Source organism: Octopus bimaculoides, chromosome 20 (genome assembly GCF_046866305.1).
Source record: "Octopus bimaculoides isolate indiv1 chromosome 20, ASM4686630v1, whole genome shotgun sequence".
NCBI classification, from domain to species: domain Eukaryota; kingdom Metazoa; phylum Mollusca; class Cephalopoda; order Octopoda; family Octopodidae; genus Octopus; species Octopus bimaculoides.
The window spans coordinates 32,872,822-32,900,321 of NC_142947.1; the positions used below are offsets into that span (position 1 = coordinate 32,872,822).

Below are 27,500 nucleotides of genomic sequence, written 5' to 3' on the forward strand. Positions count from 1 at the left end.
CAGTCCCACTGCGTGGCACTTTGGGAATGTGTCTTCTACTACAGCCTCGGGCCGACCAAAGCCTTGTGAGTGGATTTGGTAGACGGAAACTGAAAGAAGCCCGTCGTATATATGTATATATATATGTATGTGTGTGTATATCTTTGTCCCCCCACCATCGCTTGACAACCGATGCTGGTGTGTTTACGTCCCCGTAACTTAGCGGTTTGGCAAAAAGTGACCGATAGAATAAGTACTAGGCTTACAAAGAATAAGTCATGGGGTCGATTTGCTAGACTAAAGGCGGTGCTCCGGCATGGCCGCAGTCAAATGACTGAAACAAGTAAATGAGTAAAAGTGTGCTGTGAGATATACTATTCCAAAACAGGAATCCTTTCACGTTGTATCATTTCGAAAGTATATGAAATTCTTATGACATCAACAAACATACTTTTATTGAAGTAAGTCGAAAGGCATCGAGCTGGCAGAATCGTTAGCATGCCGGACAAAATGCTTAGCGGCATTTCATCCGTCTTTACATTCAAAGTTCAAATATCAAACGAGGTTGACTTCGCTTTCATCCTTTAAGATTTGATAAAATAAGTACCAATTGAGCACAGTGGTCAATGAATCCGACTAGCGTCCTACTTGAAAATTTCAGGCTTTTACGTATAACATGCTTAACATCGACTTATTGTAGTATAGGTCAAATCTCTTGTGTTATTTTTCTTCTTGTTTTCTTCTTTACCAACATCACTTCTTTAAAATTTATCTGCTCAAAAGACAACTGATAAACGGTCTTGTTCCCAGCTTGATAAATGACGTAATCAATTATTGTTTTGACCAGGAAACACTTGGAAACTGTATTTAACAAGAATTGTTTTTTTTTATTATAACCTTATACTTACTAACTTAGCGGATCAAGTGCTTTTCTACTTGTTGAAGAATTACTACATTATATATATATATATATATATATATATATATATATATATATATATATATATATATAGATAGATAGATAGATAGATAGATAAAGATAAGCTCCAAGGATCAAGGTGTAAGAAGTTAGTAAGCTTCCAGCAATCCGTAGAATGTATAAAGAACAACTTTCAGAAACGGTAATGATTTATCGACGTTGAAGGTTGTGAATTTTTTGAATTTCGAAGTTTGATAACCTGAAATAAATGATTTTATAGTAACTGAATTTGCTGTGTATAAGAATAAAAATCCAAGTTTTGGAAATGGAATGGATAAAATTCAGGTTGCATTGTTGTCAAGGGAACCCAGCTTAACTCGCACGAAATTTGGTCGACATATGTATGCGTCTGTGTGTATGTATGTGTATGTGTGTGCGTGTGTGTGTGTGAGTGTATATATATATATATATATATATATATATATATATGCATATGTATGTGTGTGTGTGTTTGTGCGTGACTGTGTAATATATATGAATAACATATGTATTATATTATATATGTGTGTATGTGTGCATATAGGATTGGCAATGTAATAGGAAAATTGAAGTCAAAATATGATTATATAATTATATTGTTAGGGATTATTAAAAGTATCTGTGTGTGTGTGTGTGTGTGTGTGTGTGTGTGTGTGTGTGTGTGTGTGTGTGTGTGTGTGTGTGTGTGTGTGTGTGTGTTTGATCACGCGGGCGAGTATAATTCTTTATACGAACTTCAGAGAAAAGTACTTAATTCTTTATCAGGAATGTATAGAATTAATAATTTAGCACAAGGCCACCAGTTTCGAAGTAGGTGGGAAAGTCGATTACATCGACACCAGTGAACAACTGGTACTTATTTTATTGAAATCAAGAGGATGAAAGGCTAAATCGATCTCAGCAGAATTTGAACTCGGCACGTAATGGCGGGCGAAATGCTGCTAAGTATCTTGCACGGCGTGCTAACGACTCTGCCAGCTCGCCACCTTAATAATAATAATAATAATAATAATAATAATAATAATAATAATAATAATAATAATAATAATAATAACTACACTACGAGCAATGTTTACATGCTGAGAACTCGGTGACGGTGTTGTCTCAAAAGACTGACCCTAAACAGACAAATCCGTCCCCTAATGTCAACGCCAAAGCTCATCATGCCTCAATGATAACAAGGCAGATCACAAACCAGATTGGTCATCGACCGAATCACGAAGGGCCACTTACTCGAAATAGATCTGCTAGCCTTAAGAAGCTACGTCACGAGAGCTCGGAGACGGTGTTGTCTCAAAAAATGTACCCTAAGCAGACAGATCCGTCCCCTAGCGTCAACGTCGAAGCTTGTTATGCCTCACTGTTAATAAAACAAAATATAAACCGTAATGGTCATAGACCGGATTATAAAGGACCACTTACTCGGATAATGAACCAGATCCGAGACGAGAAATCTGCTACTGGTTCAAATCTTCCCGACACACGGGAGCTGGAAGTACCCCACAACCGGAATATTCCAACAGATGGCCATCCATGCTCGTCATCAAATAACCAAAAGAAAAAGAATGAAAAATGGTCTAGGGAAGATAATAAAGAAGTTCTTACAGCCTTGTACCATGCCATATATTTCCCTACAGATAAATCTAATACTGTACAAACCTACTTAAAATGGAGACAGAAACACCTTGAAGTAAGACCCTACATAGACAGTAACAAACTTGCCAACGTCAGAAGAAACATTATGAAAAAAAAATTACTAACTGAAGTAGAGATTGACCAAATTAAGCAAGCAGTAAAGGATAAAATGAATGAAACTGCAGCTAAAGAAGATAGTACAGAGGAAATAATTATAAACCAGCCCAAGGCTGATGAAAATACGGTAATGATTGAAAGAGTTAAGGTAACTGATAGGCAAAGTGAAATACTCTCTGAACCAACCATAAACACTAATGCAGGTGAAAATCAAATAGATGAAGGAAGTCATACAGAAATCGACGCAACAGAACTACATGATCTAAAAAATCAAATCATGATTGAATGGCTGAAAATTAAAGAAACTAGTATGAATGAACGCGACACTCTCCCCAAAATTCGCAATTCTAACCAACACCTGAAAATAATTGGTAAAATCCGCCTTGCACTTAAGGATATAATTTCAGCTAATGATGTTGATATTACAGATCTCACCAAGAATCTCAACGATTCTATGTGGTGAAAAGATTAGAAAAAGACAACACTCCCACAAAAAGCCTTCTTGGCAAGAACGCATTCAACACCAAATTAAGCTGCTTAGATCTGACATAGAATGTTTGAAAAACCTTAAATTTTACAAGAGTATCATACCTACAAAGACTCATAAACTAAAGAAAAAATATAAAATGAAAACCATAGTTGACATTGATGCCACCATAGAAACCATCAAGCAAAAGGTATGTGCTAAAGCTGCCCGCATAGCAAGGTATGAAAAGCGTGTTAGATTCTTCCGAGATAATAACATGTTCAAAAATAACCCCAAAAATTTCTACAGGAAGATAGGGAAAACACCAGTAACAATAAAGTCTGTCCCAACAAAAGAAGTGCAAGAATTTTGGAATAAAATCTGGGCACAAGATAAAACACACAATGAAAAGGCCCCTTGGATTGATAGACTATCTACAGACCTAGACTCCTTAGAGGAGCAAAAGTGGGAGGGGGTCAAGGTAGAAGATATAAGATCTGCTCTCAGGAGGTCAAGCAAATGGAAGTCTCCAGGAAAGGATAAAATTCCTAACTTCTGGTTGAATGCCTTCCCAGAAAGCCATGAACTGCTAACAAAACTTTACAACGATGTTTTGCAAAATCCTAGTTTGATGCCCTCTTGGCTAGTTAATGGTTTAACATTCCTGCTTCCAAAAAATGAGGAAACAAACGAACCAAAAAATTATCGCCCCATAACCTGCTTAACAACAATGTATAAGACGCTAACATCTGTCCTAACCGAGTACACCTATAGTTTTTTAATAGAAAGTAGCATATTCCCTAATGAGCAAAAGGGATGTAAACGTGGATCTTATGGTTGTAAAGATCAGCTACTCATCAATAAGATGATCTTAGAAGATTGTCACAAGCGACACAAAAACTTTTCAATAGCCTGGATAGACTATAAAAAGGCCTTTGATAGCCTACCACATAGCTGGATTAGGAAATGTCTGGAAATGTATAAAATAGCTCCTACTCTGCGAAACTTTTTATCTGTAAGTATGAGATCATGGAGAACCACACTGATGTTGAACAATGACAATGAATCTCTAAATGCTGGAGATGTAAGAATTTCATGTGGCATTTTCCAGGGTGACTCACTATCACCACTCCTCTTCTGTCTACCCCTAATACCGCTCTCAAAATTGCTCAATGATGCACAGTATGGTTATAAAATATTTGATAAAAATATAAATCATCTCATTTACATGGATGATTTAAAGCTCTTTGCAAAAAATGACCAACAACTCAAAGGCCTACTAGGGATTGTTAAACAATTCAGTGATGACATCAGGATGCAATTTGGCTTTGATAAATGTGCAAAAGCTACCTTTATCAAAGGAAAAATGACAAATACATCTAATGTGAACCTTGACCAGCAAAATGTCATAAAAGAGTTAGAACCAGCGGAGAGCTACAAATACCTAGGGGTAATTGAAGGGGACAATATCAAGCACTCAGTGATGAGGGAAAGGATCAGAAGAGAATGTTATCGCAGGGTGAGAGCAATACTGAAGACAGAGCTGAACGCGAGAAACAGGATCGAAGCGATCAATGCTCTAGCCATACCAGTCGTGACTTACAGTTTCAACATCGTTAACTGGTCAATTACTGAAATATGTAACGTTGACAGAAAAATACGAAAACTGTTGACAATGCATAGAATGCACCACCCTAAGGCAGATATAGAACGTCTTTATCTGCCAAGAAAAGAAGGAGGCCGAGGACTTTTACAGCTGGCATTATCAATGAAGGTAGCCACAATTGGCCTAGACACCTATCTGAAAAACTCTGAGGACTGGATGCTAAAACTTGTCTTAAAATATGAAAGCAAGAAAGCATCTTACTCAGTAACAAAACAGGCAAAGCAATATCTAAGTGAATTCCAATTGAAACAAATTCAAGAATTAGACGAACTAGAAACACCTGCAGAAAAAGCTAAGCGCTTGAAAACCCGTGCTAAAATTGCTACCTTAGCTATTATGACTGAAAAATGGCATGGAAAACCTCTCAATGGCAAATACCCAAGGAGAGCGAATAATGCAGATATTGACAAAGCCCTTACCCACCAATGGTTAATGGCCTCTGGCTTGAAATCAGAAACAGAGGGGTTTATCATAGCAGCCCAAGATCAATGCCTACCTACAAAGAACTACCAGGCCAACATATTAAAGAACGGCAGCTCCCCATTATGTCGTATATGCCAACAACAAAATGAGACCATCGATCATGTTGTCTCCATGTGCAGTCTGCTTGCGCCTACAGAGTATCTCAACAGGCATGATAGAGCTGCACAATATATTCACTGGGTAATATGCAAAAACCTGGACTTGCCCCATGATAAAAACTGGTGGGAACACAAACCACCCCCAGTACTTGAAAATGATCACATTGCACTCCTCTGGAACTTCACCATTCAAACTGACAGAAAGATAGACGCAAATAGGCCAGACATCATACTGAAAGACTTCAGACAAAAATCATGCCTCCTCATTGATATGACTGTCCCAATCGATATAAACGTATCTGTCAAGACCTACCAAAAACTGAGCAAATATAAAGATCTTGAAATAGAAATTAGCAAAATGTGGAATCTGAAGACGAAAACAATACCTATTGTCATAGGTGCCCTGGGAATGACAGCGAAACGGGCTGATTACTACCTAGATCAGATACCAAGAAACCCCAAAATGGCTGAAGTTCAAAAGATAATGCTCATGGGAACTGCCCATATCCTACGTAAAATACTGTCTATGTGATCTCAAATTTTAAAGCAAACACATAATTTTCTTATGGTTTCTTAAACATTCACTTGAACAAAACTGTACAAATCCAAATATATGGTACCCTAGGCATTATACCTACATGAACTTCTAACTTGTTGTCTCTTGAGGTCTCTGGGTGAGACTTGGATCCAACTTGTACAAATGCAAAACAAAAGTCAAACATAAAATAATAATAATAATAATAATAATAATAATAATAATAATAATAATAATAATAATAATAATAATAATAATAATAATAATAATAATAATAATAATATATGGAATAACATGAAATTCTGGAGAACAGAATTGAGAGCATGGAAGCAAGTATTAGGAGAGGTGAAATAAAGAGAGGAATCTTCCAGGGGGACAGGGTTTCCCCACTGATATTTGTGCTGGTAATGATCGTCTTGAGTGAAATACGACAGAGAACGAAGTTGGGATATGATCTGGGAAGAGGAACGGGAAAACTGAACCACTTGCTATTCATGGATGACCTGAAGCTATTCACAAAATCTGAGATAGAACTGGACAGCCTATTCCAGTCTGTGAGAATTTTTTCTCCAATGATATTAAGATGGAGTTGGGATTCTCAAAATGTGCTACGATGGTGCTGAGTCGAGGAAAGCTTGCCAGGACAGAAGGCATATGGTTGCCAAATGGTGAAATTATGAAGGCAATTCAACATTAATCCAGCTATTAATACCTGGGAATATCTGGGAATATCTGGGAATGCCTGAGACAGATGGAATCAAACACCACATCATGTAGGAAAAGTCGCACGCAGTCGCAACAGTCCGGTAAGGCGCTAGAATACTGGAGTGGACAGAGGAGGAGCTAAAGGAGATGGACAGGAAGACAAAAAGTCTCCTAACGATGCATAGAGACCATCATCCACGTACAGACACTGATTGCCTATACATGAAGAGAGCAAATGGAGGAAGGAGACTGATAGGTGTTGGAAACTGCTTGCGTATCGAACTCGAGAGCTTAATGAGATACCAAACCCAAAGTAAAGAAACCTTGCTAGTAACAGTTAGGAACGATGGAGTGTTGAGAGCAGAGGGGTAAAAAGAGTAAACAAAGAAAGAAGAAAAAAAAGGTCATGAAGAAGAACTATGCAAGAAGGGACTACACAATCAATTCAATGTAGTCACAACAGAAGTTGCTGGAAAAAATAGGTGGGATTGTCTGATGAAAGAACCCTAAAAAAGAGACCAAGAGCACTATACTTTGGCTTCGAACTGGAGGGTTAACCTTATGAAATAGCAAGTATCTCCGCTATGCCGCATCTATAATAGAGTGGATGAAACCATTGCCCATATCACGAAAGAATGCACTAGACATGCCCCAAACCACTACACGTTGTGGCAAAACGACCAGGTAGGGAAAATGCTACATTGGAAACTGTGTAAAAGGTAGGGGCTAGAGAGAGGATGGACGTGGTACGAGCACAAACCGCACAGAGCGGCGGAATCGGAGACTAGCAAGATCCTCTGGATTTCCCAATCACAACAGATCAGGTGCTAGAGCATAACAGACCGGAGCTAGTGATGGTGGACAAGGTGCAACACTCTTAAGTACGAAGTAGCCCGGATATGGAAAATGTAGAAGGTGAAAACAGTGCCAATTATTGTTGGGTCCTTGGGAACAGTATTAGAAGGCATCAACACGAATATAAAGGAAACGAGAATAGAGTTCCCAGTAGAACTGTTACAAAAGATTTGCCTCCTTTGCACAGCCTGAGTAATCAGGAAAGTATCAAATAACTCGAAAGAGCGAATTGCATGGTAACCTAGGCAGCAGGTAGTAAGCTCACTACGCATGCAAGACTCCAGGAGCTCCAACAAAACCTGTGATAAAGAGAAAAAAAAATCTTTTTTGCTATAGGTACAAGATTTGAAATTCAGGAGAGGGTTCTAGTTGATATTATCGCCCCCAGTGTGTCACTGGTACTTACTTTATCGATCGACCTCGAAAGGATGAAAGGCAAAGTGGAATTCAGCGGCGTTTAAACTCAGAACGTAAAGACGGGCTAAGTGCCGCTAAGCATTTCGCCCAACATGTTTAAAATTTGGAGGGAAAGGTTAAGTCGATTACAAACTAACGTCGGTTGTCAAGTGATGGTTTGGAGGGGGAAACACAGACACAAATATACGCACGCATAAATATATATATATATATTTCGTATGTGTATTTCGTGTGCAAGATTCTTGATGCGGATACGTGTGTTGAAAGAAATACAATTAAACCTTGGGAGAGGCATTATGCCGGTAATAAACACACGCACTGGTCCAGTCCTTTATTAATTTATATATAAATTAATAAAGGACGTATATATATATACGAGAGGCTCCTTTCAGTTTCCATCTACCAAACCCATTTAGAAAGCTTTAATCGACCCAAGGCTATACTTGACACCTACGCAAGGTGCCACTCAGTGGGAGTGAATCCGGAAACATGTAGTTGGGAAGCCACGTATGTGTGTGTGTGTGTGTGTGTGTGTGTGTGTGTGTGTGTGTGTGTGTCATGCGCATTTTATAATAAGTCATTGAAAGGAGAGCCAATGAGACAGTACTGGCGTTGTTTACGAGCTTCCTCAACTGGTGTGATTGATGCAGCAATATATCGATATATGAATTCATACATCAGTTATAAATCATACTTGGAAACCATACATACTACCGTAATAACTCAGTTAATCAAACCATACTAGTAAGGAATACTTTACACTAAGTCTCGTGAAATTGTATCTTAAAACTTAGCCAATTTGTATTCATGGGTAGCAATAAATCTACTAAATGCTCGGCTTATGTTGCTAACATGCCAGAGGCCATCATCACGTTACGTGTTATAATAATAATTTTTCATTTGTGTGGAGACCATCAGTACTTTTATAATCTATTATTCATGCCCTTTGCCTTCTCTTTATATTTGTAGTTTTCTTGTCACTCCAAGGATGGTGATGTTTATCATGTCTATTGCCTCAATTACATGAATGCTATGAACTATCTAGAGCAGCTTCGGAAACACGAAGAATTCTGTGAATTTGAAAAGGTAAGAATTTCGCATATATGCATGGACACACACAGACACAGACACACACACAGACACACACACACAGACACACACACACACATACACACACACACACTCACAAACATACACATACACACACATACGCACACCCACACACGTATGAAATCATTAGAGGCTCTCATGAAATGTGGCCAAATGAAGTTTATTTTTTCAACTATAGTCACCCTTGCGAGTTACACACTTTTCACGTCTGTGTTGCGGTGCTTTGATCCCATCGGTGAAGTGCTTTCATCCTGTTGGCAAAAAAATAATCATCAACAGCAGAGATATCATCATCATCGCAGTGATATAGGTCTCCAGTCAAGTGTCTTTTCATATTAGTTAACAAATGATAGTTAGAAGCGGCCAAATCAGAATAGAGAGGGTGATCAATCAGTTCAAAGCTACAATTGCACACAGCAGCTTTTGATACCAAGAATTTTGTACTGGTCTTCATAGACTTTAGTAACTGCCTCTAGTAGTTGACATAGTACTCTCCATTTATGGTGTGGCTCTTTTGAAGATAGTCAATAAATACTATGATTTTGCATTCTAAAAATCTGAGGCCATCTTTATATCTGTAGATGAAACCACCTTAGCCTACTTCGGCAGAGGTGAGGAGGGGGTTGTTTCTGTTGCATGGATTGTCTCTTTGTCTCAAAGTGATGAACCTAACACATACCCAGGGTTAGGAAACGTTCAAGGAACCCAAGTGTACCTGTCAGATTTTGACGTGGTGTGAGCAGCCTTGTGCACTTTTGATCAGATGCTAGAAGACGAGCAGAAACCTTTGTCACGCCATGTTCATCGTCCATAAAAGGTTCAACGTTTTCGCAGAATATGCTAATAGTTATTTGATTTGCTATATGATGTTATAGTCACTCGCCTGTCATGCATCACCTTGTGGTGAACACGATTCAATGTTTTCCTCGGTGATGGTAATTTCAAAACAACTAAACGTTGGTCATCTTCAAAACTCTCCCACACCCCTCCAAAATTCAGATGCCCACTTTTGAACTGTTGATAAAGCTGGAGTGTCATCTCCTAATGTAGCAATCAAGTCAGTACAAGTGTCCTGCTGGTACTTGATAACACCACAGTGCCAAATTTTGTCCATTTTTGTCCACCACTAGTTACATTTGAAGTGTTCTTTGAACAGTTAGATATTAGTTTACCTGTAAAGAAATAATGCAGTTATAAATAAGAGAAGCTGAAATTAATACCTGGAAAATTTCACAGCTCTACCGTCACTCCATGATCAGCCTATGAATTTTTCAGCCCATTCTCGGGTGTCAAAAAGTCTATTGCCTGAAAAGAGATACTGTTAATAAAGTGATAAGTTTTCACGTTAGTATCACGTAAATAAGCACCTAAGATTCACAATAATCATATCTATCTACACTGCGTTTCCTGTTTTCTTTTTCTCAGCATTTTATCGTTATAGGTTATCATCATTTTGAATTATCTATATGGCTTCTGACTGGATTCAAACTAAGACAATTTGTTTTTAAAGATAGTGATGATCTAGTGAACTAGGTTATGATTGCCTATACTCTTGTTATAACCACTAATCTATAAGCGTAGCGAGTTGGCAGACTTGTTAGTACCCTGGACGAAATGCTTAGCATTTTGAGATCAAATTCCGCCGAGGTCGACCTCACCTTTCATCCTTTCGGGGTCGATAAATTGAGTACTAGTTGAGTACTGTGGTCGATGTAATTGACCATCGTCCTCCCAAAAATTTCAGACCTTGTGCCTATAATAGAAAGGATTAACACTAATCTATATTAAGACGGTGAGTTGACAGAATTATTAGCGCGCCGGGCAAAATGCTAGCGGTATTTCATCCGCCTTTACATACTAAGTCCAAATTCCGCTGAAGTCGACTTTGCCTTTCGTACTTTCGGGGTTGATAAAATAAGTACCAATTGAGCACTGGGGTCGGTGTAATCGACTTGCACCCCCCTAAATTGCTGGCCTTGTAACAAAATTTGAAATCATTATGACTAATCTTTATCAAGGCGATAAGCTAGCCGAAACGTTTGCATGCCATGCAAGACATTAATGTCTTTTCGTCCGTCTTAACATTCTGATTTCAAATTTCGCCCAGGTTGAATTTGACGTTCTTCCTTCGGGATCGACAAAATAAGTTAAAGTCAAGTTACTGAGATCAATGTAATCGACTTCCCCCATCCTTTCAAAAACTACTATGTTGTGCCAAAATTTGGAGCCATTATGACACATTTATATTTAATTGCTTATTTTACTGACATATATATTTCATACTCGTAATATACTGTCACGCTGGAAGGCAGTGAAGATTGTTCATGAGTAGAAGGTGTGACATGTTGAATGTTTCTTGATGGGCCTTTTAGACTTTCTAGACAAACATATGCTTATTAATTTTTGCAAATCTCTAATCATTAAATTAGTGAGTTCTGCTAATGTGAGTTGCAGACGTTGGATGACACTAGAGAACAAAACGTGATCAACGGAAAAATAAATAAATAAATAAAAGGCAAGTATTTACTAAGTACTAGCAGAATAATTTTCTACAGTCAAAGATCATGTTCATTCGCAGACCTCCTACCACCACCACCACCATTACGACCCATGTCTTGTTCAATTAAAGTGGTATTAATGTCGACAACTTTTAGTATGACGCCAGCAGTGGAAATATTGAAGAGCGATCATTTTGACGGCCGCATATAGTACCATGTCAAAACTTATTAATTGAATAAAATGGGATCGTACACAGAATACTAATTCAGAAGGCCATTGACTGTTAGAGTAGCAGGAAGGGATATACATACAGAAAAAGACAGGCGAGTGATGTAGTAGTAATAGTAATAGCATGGTAAACATTTTGTGGCCACTATGAATCATTAGAATATCTTTGGCTTTTACTGAAATTACTTGAGGGCAGTGCTTCTCAACTGGGATCCATACAAGACTTTTTGTTAAAATTTAAGTGCAATAAACTGATTACACTGCTACAATACTCAAAATATTTCAACTATTTTTTATGCAATTCCTAATATTTAATTATAAAAACAGCAAAGCAGTAAGATTATTTTTTACATTCATCGAATAACTATGGACGTTCCGTAGTGTAAAATATGATTCGAACGGTCCATGGACAACAAATGTCTCACCACTACTAGACTAGGATATATGTATGTAGCCGTAGCAACATTAGAAATATGTAAGTCGTGGATGAGTTTTGTTGAATAACGGAAACTGATTTTGTAAAGTATTTTCTGGTATTTATGTAAAGGCTAGTTTGTTATTTTTATGGATGGACACACACACAAACACACACACACGTACGCGCACACATACACACGCACAAACATGCCGAGGCACACACACACACACACACACACACACACACATACACACACACAAACATACGCACACGTATGCACACACGTGCGCATATTCAGGCGTGCGCAAACACGCACACACATACACACCTATGTATTTATAAATGGAGTTACCTCGAGAGAGAAAGAAACAGGGACAGAAAGAGGCAGTGAAGAATACTGAAAACCTGAATTTAAAGCTTAATTCTTTTAGTAACAAGTTTCTATTAAATTTTGGGGAGATGGAGGAGCAGGACATGTAATCCTTTCTATTATAAGCACAAGGCCAGGAATTGTGGGGGAGAAGATTAGTCGATTACTTCGACCTCCAGTGTCTCACTGGTATTTAATTTATCGGCCCCGAGAGGATGAAAGACAAACTCAGCCTCGGCGGAATTTGAACTCAGAATGCGAAAACGGACAAAATGTCGGTAAGCATTTTTCCCGGCGTGCAAACAATCCTGCAGGCGCGCAATGCAGAACATTTTCTCTTGCCAATGTCTCATGTCTGATGTATTCTATTCGCAGTATTAAAATCAAAAGCAAACAAAAATGTATTTTGAACATACTCTATCCAACTAATTGTTCTGAAATTAATAAATTAACTTCAGATTTTCGAAAAACGAATGAAAAGCTCAGGCAGGGGAGCATTGACAGCATTTGTATCTTCACACCCATGATTTGACGTAGATGCTTTCATCATTAGTTGCCATAGTTTTATAGACTTTTCTTAAATGTGTTCAGACATTTCTTTTGAATCACTTCTACCACCTCCACTTTGTTTTATATTTTTCAACTGTATTCTAGCATCTGGTTCTGACTTTAATGCTTTGTTGAAAGGTTTTATATGCTTCGTAATGTGTACGTGTGTGTGTATGTATGTATGTATATATATATATATATATATATATATATATATATATATATATATATATATATATATATATATATACGCTGTTATACATATTATGTATATACATACACACACACTCACATACTTAGATGCATAAACATATGTATGTATTTATATATATATATATATATATATATATATATATATATATATATATATATATATATATATATATGTACGTATATATATATATATATATATATATATATATATATATATATATATATATATATATATATATATATATATATATATATATATACGCTGTTATACTTATTATGTATATACATACACACACACTCACATACATAGATGCATAAACATAGGTAGACAGACTGAAAAAAGAATCATGCATTATGTATATATATATATTATATATATATATATATTAATGTAGACACACGCACACACAAGCACACACATACCTACACATATAAATATATATAATTATACGGAAAATATGATGAATGGTAGAAGCTGTGTCCACACCAGCAACCTTCCAAAGCAATTACATGAAAGCATTTAAATAACACTTCAATATCTACATAGTTACATAGTTGCAAAGAACATACGAATTAAACACAAAAAAGCTTCACGTGTGTAGTGCCATTAGATTGAAAGTAAAACACATTTAATGTCCAAAATCGTCCATGTGATTTTGACATCCAAAATAGACTATATAGAAGGATTTACCATACTCTAACTTTGTATTATTCTTAAGAGGAACAAAGCAAATTCCCTCTCTCACCTTTCATGCAAATGAATCGACACATCCATATATGAAGATGCAACTAACCTCAAAATTAGAAATACTACGAGTTTAGAACCAGCCAGTGTCTGTGCTATCATTTCGAATTGGTTTTACGCTTCTTCCCTCCTCAACAAAGCACCCAGTGGATAAATTTTAGACGAAGTCGTCGGTTTTTATCTATCCTTCTCTAAATGCCTCGTCCTATCATTTCGGTCACACTGCTCACACAGATTCCCATAACTCTCTGTCACTACCATACCCAGGATTCCTGAGAGTGTCATGGGGACACAACCCTCAGGTTTGAATCATAGTGTCTGATTCATTAGCTGATTACATCACCATTGTCGTCACCCCTATGGATGTGTTGCAGTTATTCTCTTGATAGAACCTGGTGATGCTGACCGTTGAGCTTCTAAGATTCCACCGCTCAGCAACAATGTAAGAAGTACCGTTGATTCTTGAGCTCTTCCGCTGCATCTTCACAATCTGCTATACTGCATTCCCATGACTTTGTGGCATCCCTGTATTAAGGAAAAAGACTACATTGTTTGGCACTTCAGTGAAGACCTGTGAAGAAATTGATGTACTTTGCCCATGCGTTACTAGATCCTTGATGCCGTTACAAAAATACGCCCATACCCTAGGATTTAGAAAGGATTTGATAGCAATATTTAAGGAATAGGTTTTAAACATAAATATCAGTAGAGACTTAACGATAAATCAACTGCCTAGATACCTCATTGAATTGAAGCATAAATAAACACCATCCTTATAGAAAGCCTTCTGTTGCTTGCAGCAGAGTGGAATGAAGATGAAAGAGACAAATTGATATCGTCTACTCTTCAGCGTGGATATTACCACTGATATCCTCATGAGTTTTATTTCAGTACTAGTAACCAAAACACAAATGCAACTAAATTTTCGATATACACAGTGTTAAAGGTAGCTATTCCTGCGTGGACAGTGTTACTTCTCAAGTGACACACACCAACGGAAACAAGAATCAACCTCACACCTGATGCCCAAATCCTCTAACTTCTTACTGATGTTATGCTGTCTTCCTAAAGGAGTGAAATATTGAGCATCTGTTTAACAATCTTGGTCGTTACAAGCGGTCAAATCAAACATTCATTATTCATTGTATGGTTGCTCGCACGTCATATTTCGTGCGTGCAACTCCGTGTAACAATGGAATGGATACGTACCTAACTGATCATCAAAAAATATATACTTCACTCTGTGGATTGACTAATTTAAAGTTTTCTACGTAAGTTTACAGAACACACACACGTGAGCCGACATTCATATACACATATATACACGCACATACACACTCACTTATATATATTTTCCAATGCAGTGGTGTGAACAAGACGCTCGCTGTAACAGACTACAGGTACCTGATCTGCTAGTCGCTCCCATTCAGCACTGTACCAAACTACCTCTCATGCTCAGCAATGTTCGCGCCTACACAGAAGAAGAAGAAGAACGGCAACAAATCACAGATTCCATAGAGAAGGTGGAAAGTTCGCTTTGTAAGTATACCTGCTTTAAATTGTGATTTTCTCACCTTTTTTGTTTGTATGAGAATAATGCATCTGTAGATCACTATTGTGCCGTTGAGTTAGTAGACATGATCTCGTTGCAGCTGAACGTCTAGTCAACTTTGATCGAGACAACCTATTATGAAAGTCGTTCCAACCGCAGCAACTGCTATTTTATTATCTCGCACACACGCAGAAACACACACACTCTCTCTCTCTCTCTCTCTCTCTCTCTCTCTCTCTCTCTCTCTCTCTCTCTCTCTCTCTCTCTATCTCTCTCTCTCTATCTCTTTCTCTCTCTCTTTCTCTCTCTCTTTCTTTCTTTCTTTCTCTCTCTCTCTCTCTCTCTCTCTCATTCATTATCTTAGAAACCCTTATTGTCATAAGCGCAGCACCAGGCTCATGAATTTTTTTACACACAAACCAGGCCACAGGTATAGAATCATGTTATGATCACCGGGGTTAAATAGCTCATTGATATTCATACTGACTCCAACCGAATAATTAGCTTTGTTTAGTCATTTCAACGCTTGTCATCTGCGTCTACCGTGCTGGACAAGTAACTAATAAGAATCAGTGAAAGTCTCTTGAATAGCGTGGCTCTAATGTCCCACCATGCTCTGTATTGTAATATTCTCTGTATATAGGTATTTATATGCGGGTTCGTTATAGAACTCTGCACATACAAATTATTATCTAAATCTACAAATTTCTGGGAGTGATTTCCCTCCCTCAAACTCTACACACCATCTTCCATGTAGTTTTATCTTTTCGGAGCTGATCATTTCCATATAAAACATGTTTTCCCAGATAAACACGCACTTGATTTAAAAGGCTCTGCGGTTGCTATAAGGTGATATACAAGCACTCAGCTCTAACTTCACTGCATTTTATGCCCGAGACAGCAGTAACGTAATAAGCTGAGTACTCAATTCCTGTTCCCTTGTCGCTTCTATAGCTTTTACATGTGTGTCTGTGTGCTTGTATGTATATGCATATATGTAAGTGTGAGCGTAAAGACGTGTGGCTCAGTGGTTAGGCCTAGTGATTGGGTATTCCATTTCTGATGCATCAAGTTCTTCTGCAAAACACTTCATTTCACGTTTCTCTGCGATCTCTCCGGGGCATGCCGTGCATGCGTACAGGCAATCTCAATTTGAAGAAGGGAATCAGTTAATGTACGGCTCAAACAACAAAAGCAAAAAAGTCCAGAAACGTCATCTTTGGTGTACAACAGGAGAATCTACCACATATGTATATGTATATCTTTTATATTTTATCTTTTACTTGTTTCGGTCATTCGACTAGGACGGTGCTGGAGCAAAGTCTTTAAGGGTTTAGTCGAACGAATCGACAGAGCTACTTGTTTTTTAAAGCATGGTATTTATTCAATGGGTCTCTTTCTCAAACCGCTAACTTAACAGAGCGCTAAAATATACTTGCCCATCGACAAATGCTAAATTAGGGACTTCATGACACTGAACCGATCGCCTTAGCCATTGGTGTGTACAGCGTACACACTCGTGTGTGTGTATGCATGTGTGTGTGTGTGTACGTATGTATGTGTGTGTTTGTATGCATGTATGTAGACAGACCGACAGACAAATAAGCAGACACACAGATAGACAGAGAGACAGGCAGATAAATAGATAGATAGATAGATAGATAGATAGATAGATAGATAGATAGATAGATAGATAGATAGATAGATAGATAGATAGATATAATCTTATACACACATGCAAGGACTCATATGTAAGAACTCACACGCAGATATATACAAATTCGTGTATGTGTTTACGTAAAGAGACATAAAAAGAAAAGGAGTGAGAGAATGAAAGAGTGAGAAAAGGGAAAATAGCACTGTTTCAGGAAGTGAAAAAGGATGGATCGAATAAATCATATAATGCCATTATTGACAGGAAATAAAGCTTCATATAATCCAGGTGAAAAAAAATTATGAAGATTTTCGTCGCCATATTCAAACGCTGTTAAAAGTTATACACATTATAGCTTAACATATTGCAGAATATCTGAACTGCAGGTTAGATATTAGCTGGATCTGAAGCAAAGATTCTCCGTTATAATTATATATTAGTTGTGTAGAAGGAACAGCTGAAGTCGAACTCAATACGTGAATGTGTAGGTATATATATATATATATATATATATATATATATATATATATATATATATATATATATATATATATATATATATATATATATATATATATACACACAACACACACACACATATATATATATATATATATATACATATGCATGCATACATACATAGATACATACATATACATATGTATATATATATATATATATATATATATATATATATATATATATATATATATATATACACACACACATATATATATATATATGGTTGGTGCATAATTATTGCGGCTTTAATAACAATATTTAGCAAAAACATCTTTAAATAACGGTCTGACCGTCTACCAAGTGAATGGGTAGCAGTAAGTAGATGGTGAATATGCTCCAGAATAATCATTTAAAGATGTTTTTATTACGTGTTGTTATTGATTTTGTTGAATAAAATTTGTTGAATAAAAGCCGCAATAGCTATGCACCAACCCTGTATATATATATATATATATATATATATATATATATATATATATATATATATATATATATATATATATATATATATATACATATATATATATATATATATATACATATCAGTAAATAGTGGGGTTGTGTTAACCGCACGTGGAGAAATAATAGGAAAATGAAAAAAAGCCAGAATGCTGAACTGGGAGCATAATTTAATAAAGATTTTTTCTAACCGGTTTGCATTGCGATGAAGCAAATTATCAAGAAGAAGGAGAATGAAAATGTTTTTTTACAAAGAAGTACAAAAAAGTACAAAATGAAGAAAATAATATATAAAACAATAATATATAAAAAAAATAAATATACCCATACGTTATATTGTCTTTGAGCTTATGTAGTTCAATAGTAGTTCATGTATAAATTGGTAGGAAAAATAAGGATGCATGAGAGTTGAGAGTTTTGTTAGATTTAAAAAAAAAGGCTTAAAAGTTTGTGTTAAGCAGGAAATGTGGTGTCAAAAGGTGTCCAAATTTCTGACGTCAGAAATTTGGACACCTTTTCCACATCTGTTTAATGGATAACTGGAAAAGATATTTGGATGATTGTTTCATCATATGGAATGAACCCTATGAAAAACTTCTAGAATTCAAATCCATTCTTAATAACATACATCCCAACATTCAATTCACTATGGAATTCAGCAAACATCATCTCCCTTTTCTTGATCTCTTAATCATAAAAACACCTAATAACCAAATCACAACCGACATCTACCACAAACCTACAGACTCACAACAATACCTCCTTTTTAGCTCATGCCACCCAAAACACACCAAGATAAATATCCCCTTTAATTTAGCTAAAAGAATTTGCACCATTGTCTCTGACCCATCCACTCGAGAAATACGCTTACAAGATCTCAAAAAAACACTGTTACAACGCCAATATCCCTCCACACTCATAGATCTTGGAATAAAACGTGCCAAGGAACTTGACAAAAACACACTAAAAACCAACCAACATAATAACACACCCAACCCCAAAATACTTCCATACATCTCCACCCATAACCCCAATAACATCGAAGCATTCACCACAATTAAACAAAACCTCCCCTTACTCACCACAGACCCGAAAATGAACAATATCATTAATACACACAAAGTCCTTAAATGCAAAAGGCAACACAAATCTTTGAAAACATTATTAACCAATTCCAAACTACATACACCACTTCCACCCCATCAGTTAAAAAATGTGCACGCCCTAATTGTGGCACCTGCCCCTACCTACTTGAAGGCTCTGAATTTACCTTCAAACGAGGAACAAAGTTTAAAATTAAAACCAATTTCTCTTGTTCCTCGAGTAACCTCATTTATGTCCTTACTTGCGCAGGTTGCCAAAACTTCTATATCGGACAGACGAGCCTCCCATTACGTAGAAGAGTAGAAGAGTAGCTGTCCATAAGGAACAAATAAACCTCCCTCAATACCGCCAAATTCCACTCAGTGGCCACATAGACTCTTGCGCCAGAAACAAAAACCCTAAATTCATTATATTCCCTTTCTATCAATGTAAAGACAGAATCTCCACACAAGAAAGAATCAACAAGGAGAATCTTTTCATAGAGAAATTCCAACCATTTCTTAACACACACACCCCTCAGTGACCTTATTTCTCTATGAACAGACACAAACTTCCTGTTTGGAAAAAAAGAGTTCATAACTCTAACTAAAAACACTTGTCTCCCCTTACACACACTTCCTGTTTTGACACCACATTTCCTGCTTAACACAAACTTTTAACCCTTTTTTTTAAACCTAACAAAACTCTCAACTCTCATGCATCCTTATTTTTCCTACCAATTTATACATGAACTACTATTGAACTACAAAAGCTCAAAGACAATATAATGTATGGGTATATTTATTTTTTTTATATATTATTGTTTTATATATTATTTTCTTCATTTTGTACATTTTTGTACTTCTTTGTAAAAAAACATTTTCATTCTCCTTCTTCTTGATAATTTGCTTCATCGCAATGAAAACCGGTTAGAAAAAATCTTTATTAAATTTTGCTCCCAGTTCAGCATTCTGGCTTTTTTTCATTTTCCTATATATACATATATATATATATATATATATATATATATATATATATATATATATATATATATATATATATATATATATATATATATATATAATTAATTGGAAAAAGTAATTAATGATTTATCAGTTGCCAGCGTACAAAAGTAACATATGGGTTAAATTAATATTTAAAGTATAATTATAAATATATATAATTACAAATCAGGACGCATCAGGGTTGGCGCCCGTATGCTTGAAATAGACATCAATTGACTACAAACCACTCAAGTACGCACTCTTTATGACAAGGCTGTGATAAAGATATAGTTATTCATTCTGCAAATATATTACTCATTCCACCTTATTAACTCCACAAACATATTTACTGGGGCATTATTCTGAGAGAATACGCACAACGATGAGGGTTTTACTTCGTATATATGTTCGAAATATAAATATATATTCGTATATTTGAGTTTATCCCTATGTGTATATTTTTATATTCCACATTTAATTACGGTCGGTGTACCCTACTCATGATTGTAAAGTAATTTTAATATTACAAAACATGAAATCTTAAGATATATGTCTTAGGGTAGAGAATATTTTATTCATCCTTTTTTGTCTATTTTCCTTACATATGGCCTTGTGATAAACGGAGAGGTAATTTAAGTGGTTTGGATTCGTTTGGTGTCTATTTTACGGGTACAGACGCGGTTCCTCCAGTGCTCTTATCTATAATGATATATTTATAATTATACTTTAAATATATATATGTAAACAAGATAAGCAACAAGAATATCCAGAGGTAATGCAGTACGATCGTTTCACGCAACTCTATTTAATTGAACAATGCAACCATTTGATAAAACTAGTCTATAAATCAAAACTGACCCCCGTATAAAAGTGACAAGTCTTTCCTCCTGATAACTTAGCTTCTAAGTGGAAGGAAAAGCAGCATGTTCTTTGTCTCTCCTTAACTTCCAGATTTTAGGCAAAATTATACTAAATGTGTCCATGTGTTTTAATTTAATTAAATTCTATATCTTTGTGGAGCTGAGTATTGCTCTACATTTAAATTGATGCAATGGTTCCATTGTTCAATTAAATGGAGTTGCATGAAATGATCGTACTGCATTACCTCTGGATATCTTTGTTGCTTATTTTGATCTTATACATACATACACACACACACACATATACATATATATATATTCATATATATATGCGTATATATATATATATATATATATATATATATATATATATATATATACACACATATATAGGCATATATACATACATATATACATACATATATATGCATATATATATGTACATATATATATATATATATATACAAATATAAATATGTACACATATATTTTTTGACCCATGACACTCCATGGACCCTAAGAAAGGCACGTGTAAAATTTGAATGAAAGTGGTTGTGTAGTTCTCGAGTTTAGTGTTGACCACATACAGACAGATATTCTCAGTTTTAGACACACACACACACACACACACAAACACATATATGTATGTATGTATGTATATTAATATTTCTTTTAACGCATAAAAGTCGATCCATAATCAGTCTGGTGTACTTCATAAGTCTCTGTAGCATTTTTGCTTTGTTATCACGAAGTTTTATCACATAGCGAGCATCCAATTTGCTTTCCCGTCCCGACATTCTGCAAACAAGTCACTCGTGATAAACTGTGCAGTTGGATATATTAAGAGAGCTGTTACAGCTGTCTTCTTCAATTTGGAAAAGAAAAGTTGTCAGATATATATAGGCGCAGGAGTGGCTGTGTGGTAAGTAGTTTGCCTACCAACCACATAGTTCCGGGTTCATTCCCACTGCGTAGCACCTTGGGCAAGTGTCTTCTACTATAGCCTAGGACCGACCAAAGCCTTGTGAGTGGATTTGGTAGAGGGAAACTGAAAGAATCCCGTCGTATATATCTATATATATATGTATGTGTGTGTATATGCTTGTGTGTCTGTGTTCATCCCCCAGTATCGTTTGACAACCGATGGTGGTGTGTTTACGTCCCCGTAACTTAGCTGTTCGGCAAAAGAGACCGATAGAATAAGTACTAGGCTCCCCAAGAATAAGTCCTGGGGTCGATTTGCTTGACTAAAAGCAGTGCTCCAGCATGGCCACAGTCAAATGACTAAAACAAGTAAAGGAGTAAAAAGAGTAAAAGAGTAAAGAAATCAGCTTATTTGATACGTAGTAAAGATATAATAAACATTACAGTAATCTAGGACAGTGTATAACTGCCTCTCCTTAAACATGTCTCTAAACGTTTTGAATGCAACCTCTATATACTCGTGTGAGTTTTAACCGAGAAATTCCGTGCTCTATTCTTTATATATCTTTTGTATTTTCGACGGTGATCTCTTCTATATTTGAAAATGCCCTCCCAATAAAGATATACTTCATTTTAGAAGTTCCTATGAAGCTACAAGGTGATCCGCAGACACTTAGCTCGGAGTGCATTGTATCTCATAGCAGAAACAGTTGTAAGCTAATGAGATTCAATACATAATTTCATATTCCTTTGTCATTTAAATTCATACACACACATACATATATAATTATATATATATATATATATATATATATATATATATATATGTATATATATATCACACTCACTTTCTTTCTCTCTCTTTCCATCTCACTCTATGTTTGCACATATGTGTGCGTGTGTATATGTGTGTGTGTGTTGTACATTTTGCTACATTTGCCGCTGTTGCTGTTGCTCGTGCTTTTCACATATAATTTACTTCAAATTTTCTGATATAAGAAATGAAAACTTCTGTAGAAGAGTGTTTGCCAATGCTTTAATATGCCTGAACTATTATCTGTTCATATAAACCCATATCATGTACAAGAGGGGCATAACATTTTATAAAAGCAAAAATTATTCCATTATATATATATCTGTGTGTATGTGAGTGCGTATGTAAATCGTATACACATATGCACGCACACATACAGAAATACAGACATGTATGTGTGTGCGTGTGTATGTGTGTGTGTGAGTGTGTCTGTGTTTGTGTACGTACGTATGTTTGTATGTATAATCAGACAACCAGTCTAACTTTTTAGTAAATAGTTGTCTTTGTATTAATTACTGCAGGGGAAAAAAATATAGAAATCAATGCACGAGTGTTTGCTTGTGTAGAAGTGGGAAGCATTTCTTATGAAGTGAGAATGAATTTTATCTCCGGTTTCATGGGTTTTGAATATTCTTTATTTTGTGTCGACCAAACAATGTTTTTCATACACCAGGATGCCAATTCTCGTTTCTTTCATTCACATGAGATTTTTTGAAAAATGCGTTTCTTTGTAACTAAATTCTGTTGATTTATTATTGTAGCAAGTACTTACTTCTTCCGCCAATATATACGTATTTAGTTTTTAAACACAATGCCTACATAGATATTATATCCGGACGTACACAGCAACCTGTCACAGCGCATTTGTATTAAGTATCATACATAAATGTACCTACGCATGGCTTAGTGGTCAGTGTGTTGCACACATGAACATAACATTGTGCTTTCGATTTATGAACCGCTTTATGCATTGTTGTGCTCACAGAGAGTCATTTTGTGTTGTATTCTTCAAAAAACATTACTTTATTTTATGTTGCTTCCGTCGAGTTAACTGGCACAAGGAGGTCCTTCAAAAATGTAGGGTCCTATCGATGGACGGAATATATACGACAAAGAATACAAGAACCGGCTTTATGACCCTATATATAGCTCGAGAACGTGAAAATCTTTTGGTAATAAATTAATGGTCATTACACTCACACACACAGACACACACATTTATATATATATGTATATATATACACACACACATAGCCTTGTGATTGATTTTGGTACACGGAGAAGGCAAAAAGCGCGTCGTATATATATATATATATATATATATATATATATATATATATATATATATATATATATATATATATATATATATATATATATATATATATTTATGTGTGTGTGTGTGTGTGTGTGTGTGTGTGCGTGAGTGTGTATCTTTGTGCCTGTTTTTTTATCCCCCACCACCACTTGATAACCAGTGCTTGTGTGTTTACATAGCCGCAACTTAGTGGTTCGGCAAAAGTTATAGATAGAATAAGTACATGGCTTTAAAAAATAAATACTCGGCTTGATACATTTGGTTAAAAAGTCTTCAGGGCGGTGCCGGAGCATGGCCGCAGTCTAATATCTGAAACGAATAAAGGATAATGGATATATATTCTTTTATTCTTTTACTTGTTTCAGTCATTTGACTGTGGCCATGCTGGAGCACCACCTTTAGTCGAACAAATCGACCCCAGGACTTATTAATTGTAAGCCCAGTACTTATTGTATCGGTTCTTTTTGCCGAACCGCTATGTCGGAGAACCCCTTCGATCACGAATGACCATGGGATTGCACCTAGAAATTTACCATCCAAGGCACAAGTCCGGGCAAAGTTGTTTATGGAAGGCCAGCAGTCGTCTATGCATATCTGTCTCCCCTCTCCACACCACTAATGTTATCCAAGGGAAAGGCAAGGGCCGATACAGCTTGGCACCTGTGACGTCGCAACTCATTTCTACAGGTGAGTTAACTGGAGCAACGTGAAATAAAGTGTCTTTCTCAAGAATACAACACACAGCCCGGTCCGGGAATCGAACTCACAATCTCACGATCGTAAGTTCGACGCTCTAACCACTGACCCATACGCCTTCACTATACACACACACACACACACACACATATATATATATATATATATATATATATATATACATATATAGGCGCAAAATATCAATATATTGTATAATATAGCATCAATGTTGCATAGTCATATATATGTATATATATATATATATATATATATATATATATATATATATAGAGAGAGAGAGAGAGAGAGAGAGAGATTCAAAAATTGAATATGGTACTTATGTTTAGGCACCAGAATATAGTATGGTATGGTATTATATAAAAAACATTCCAAAAACTAGGTGATCAAAAAATCAAAATAAGCAACACGGATTTCAAAGATGGTTGCAGTACGCACGTTTCATGCTACTCCATTTATTTAAGTAATGCGAGCATTACAATAAATGCAATATGTAGAGCAATCTTCAGCTGCACGAAAATGCAGAAAATTACAGTAGAATAGACATATTATAATTGTGGCAACATTTCAAATCCAAGTGGGAGGAAGAATACATAAAAATCCATCTTGACATAGCCTGATAGACTTGCCTGATAGACATATATATATATATATATATATATATATATATATATATATATATATATATATATATATATATATAAAGTTCCCTGTGTGTGTGTGTGTATATGTACACACACACACACACACACACACACATATGCAACATAAAGCAAAAAATAACACACACGGAATTATGCATCGATAGAGAGACAGATAGATTAAAAACAGTTTACTTTACAGGTCAATTTCCAATGAAGCTATCGAAGCAGCGAAGGAATGTTTGTACAATGATTAACATTCTCTGTGACGGTGGCGATTTCTGTTACTTGAAAGTTTCACGTTGCATAAAATAATATAAGATTTCCATTAACTGACACCAAGAACAATATATCGCTTAACATCGGAAACTGAAAGAAAGAAAGATGCAAAACAGTAATATTTACAAAACATCGTTTGGTTGGAGGGAATATGAGTTTACATAGTAAACTTAGTTGATCATAGTTTAAGGATGCGTTCGACTTTCGAACACCTGTTACGCGCGAATACGTGCACGTTAAACACATACAAGAATATGCACGCGCGGTTGCACACGCACGGACACGTACGAAAATATGTAAAGTTTAGTTTAGCGAGATGAGTAGATAGTCTAACATTCGTATAAAACGTATAGGTTCCAATCCTGCAGGTAGCCTATTTTTACAACCAAGAGCATTGTGAGACACTTCAATATATTTTATTATTTGTAGATGTATCAAATTCAAGATTCACACTTCAAATCGTATATGCGTGAGTGTACATGTGTGAGTGTGAGTGTGTGTGTGTGTGTATATGAGTGTATGTGTATGTGTGTGTGTGTGTGTGTGTGTTAGTGTGTGTGCGTGTGTCATTTATTTTGTCATGAAAACACTAGTAGCCTTATTAACCTACAACTAAAGAATATTAACCCACCAATGCGGTGCTGAGCACTCCTTATTGCGTATATATATATATATATATATATATATATATATACGATTCCATATTACGATTCCATATTGCTACTGTTTACATCTCGCTAAGAGATTTAATATAGCTTGTTTCTCCTCTTTCGAGATGAGCGACGGTTTGTCGCTGGAAAAAGCATATAGTATTTTGCGAATGACATGAGTTTTCATCACTAACTGGTGATTAACATACACAGAAACTCGAATCTGTGCGTATCACGTAAGGCTAGTGATGGGAGCGATGACCTCCCCTCGCAAATACTAATCGGACACAGGATGTGTGTCGTTAGTCAGCTGGCGGTGATGTCTTCAGTAGCACTATCCCGTTTGGGACGCCACACTTGGTTGGCAATTATATGTTACGATTCCGTATTGCTACTGTTTACATCTCACTCAGAGATTTTATATTGCCTATATACATTTCTGCGATGGTTTTTGTTAAACATCGTCGATTTTTACATAATATTAGTATTTTATGAGCTTGATTAAAGAAGACTAAAGAAAATGGTCTAATAATAGGGAGTATATGCCCTCGTCAGGTAAAAAAAAGTTCGCATGGGAAAACCTACGTTTTTCCGTCCAGGGCTTATATGCCCCATTATTAGACTAGTTTCCTTAGACATAGCACGCTGATCGCTTATAAGTTTTAAGCTTATAGGTTATTATTATTATTATTATTATTATTATTATTATTATTATTATTATTATTATTATTATTATTATTATCATACTGGAATATCAACAAATATATAACATTTGATATTCATATTGAGAAATAGAGAAATTATTTCAAAATACTTTAAAATTTTAATTATTTCTATAATATTTTCTGAAACCATTTAGAGTTAAGCAAGACATGAAGAGTGAAGCAAAGAAACCATTGATAACAAGCACCATAACTTTGGCGCACGCTTACTCAGTAATGTTATGTCTTTCATATGGGACGGAATTTCAAATATACTCA

At 35.9% G+C, this 27,500-nt stretch overlaps 1 protein-coding gene and 1 long non-coding RNA gene across 6 annotated transcripts in view; one reads left to right on the plus strand and one right to left on the minus strand.

Moving 5' to 3' along the window:
• LOC106877684 (pleckstrin homology domain-containing family G member 7) overlaps positions 1 to 27,500 on the plus strand; it is a 970,386-nt gene that overhangs the window by 911,842 nt on the left and 31,044 nt on the right. For all 5 annotated transcript variants that reach the window (XM_089338328.1, XM_089338327.1, XM_089338326.1 and 2 more), the window contains 2 exons: positions 8,884 to 9,000; positions 15,411 to 15,585. In XM_089338328.1, coding sequence (XP_089194454.1) covers positions 8,884 to 9,000; positions 15,411 to 15,585 — 292 coding nt within the window. The remainder of the gene's footprint in view (positions 1 to 8,883; positions 9,001 to 15,410; positions 15,586 to 27,500) is intronic.
• LOC149131671 (uncharacterized) overlaps positions 25,689 to 27,500 on the minus strand; it is a 25,869-nt gene continuing 24,057 nt past the window's right edge. Inside the window, exon 3 of the long non-coding RNA XR_016237644.1 lies at positions 25,689 to 25,960. This is a non-coding gene — a long non-coding RNA (uncharacterized LOC149131671). The remainder of the gene's footprint in view (positions 25,961 to 27,500) is intronic.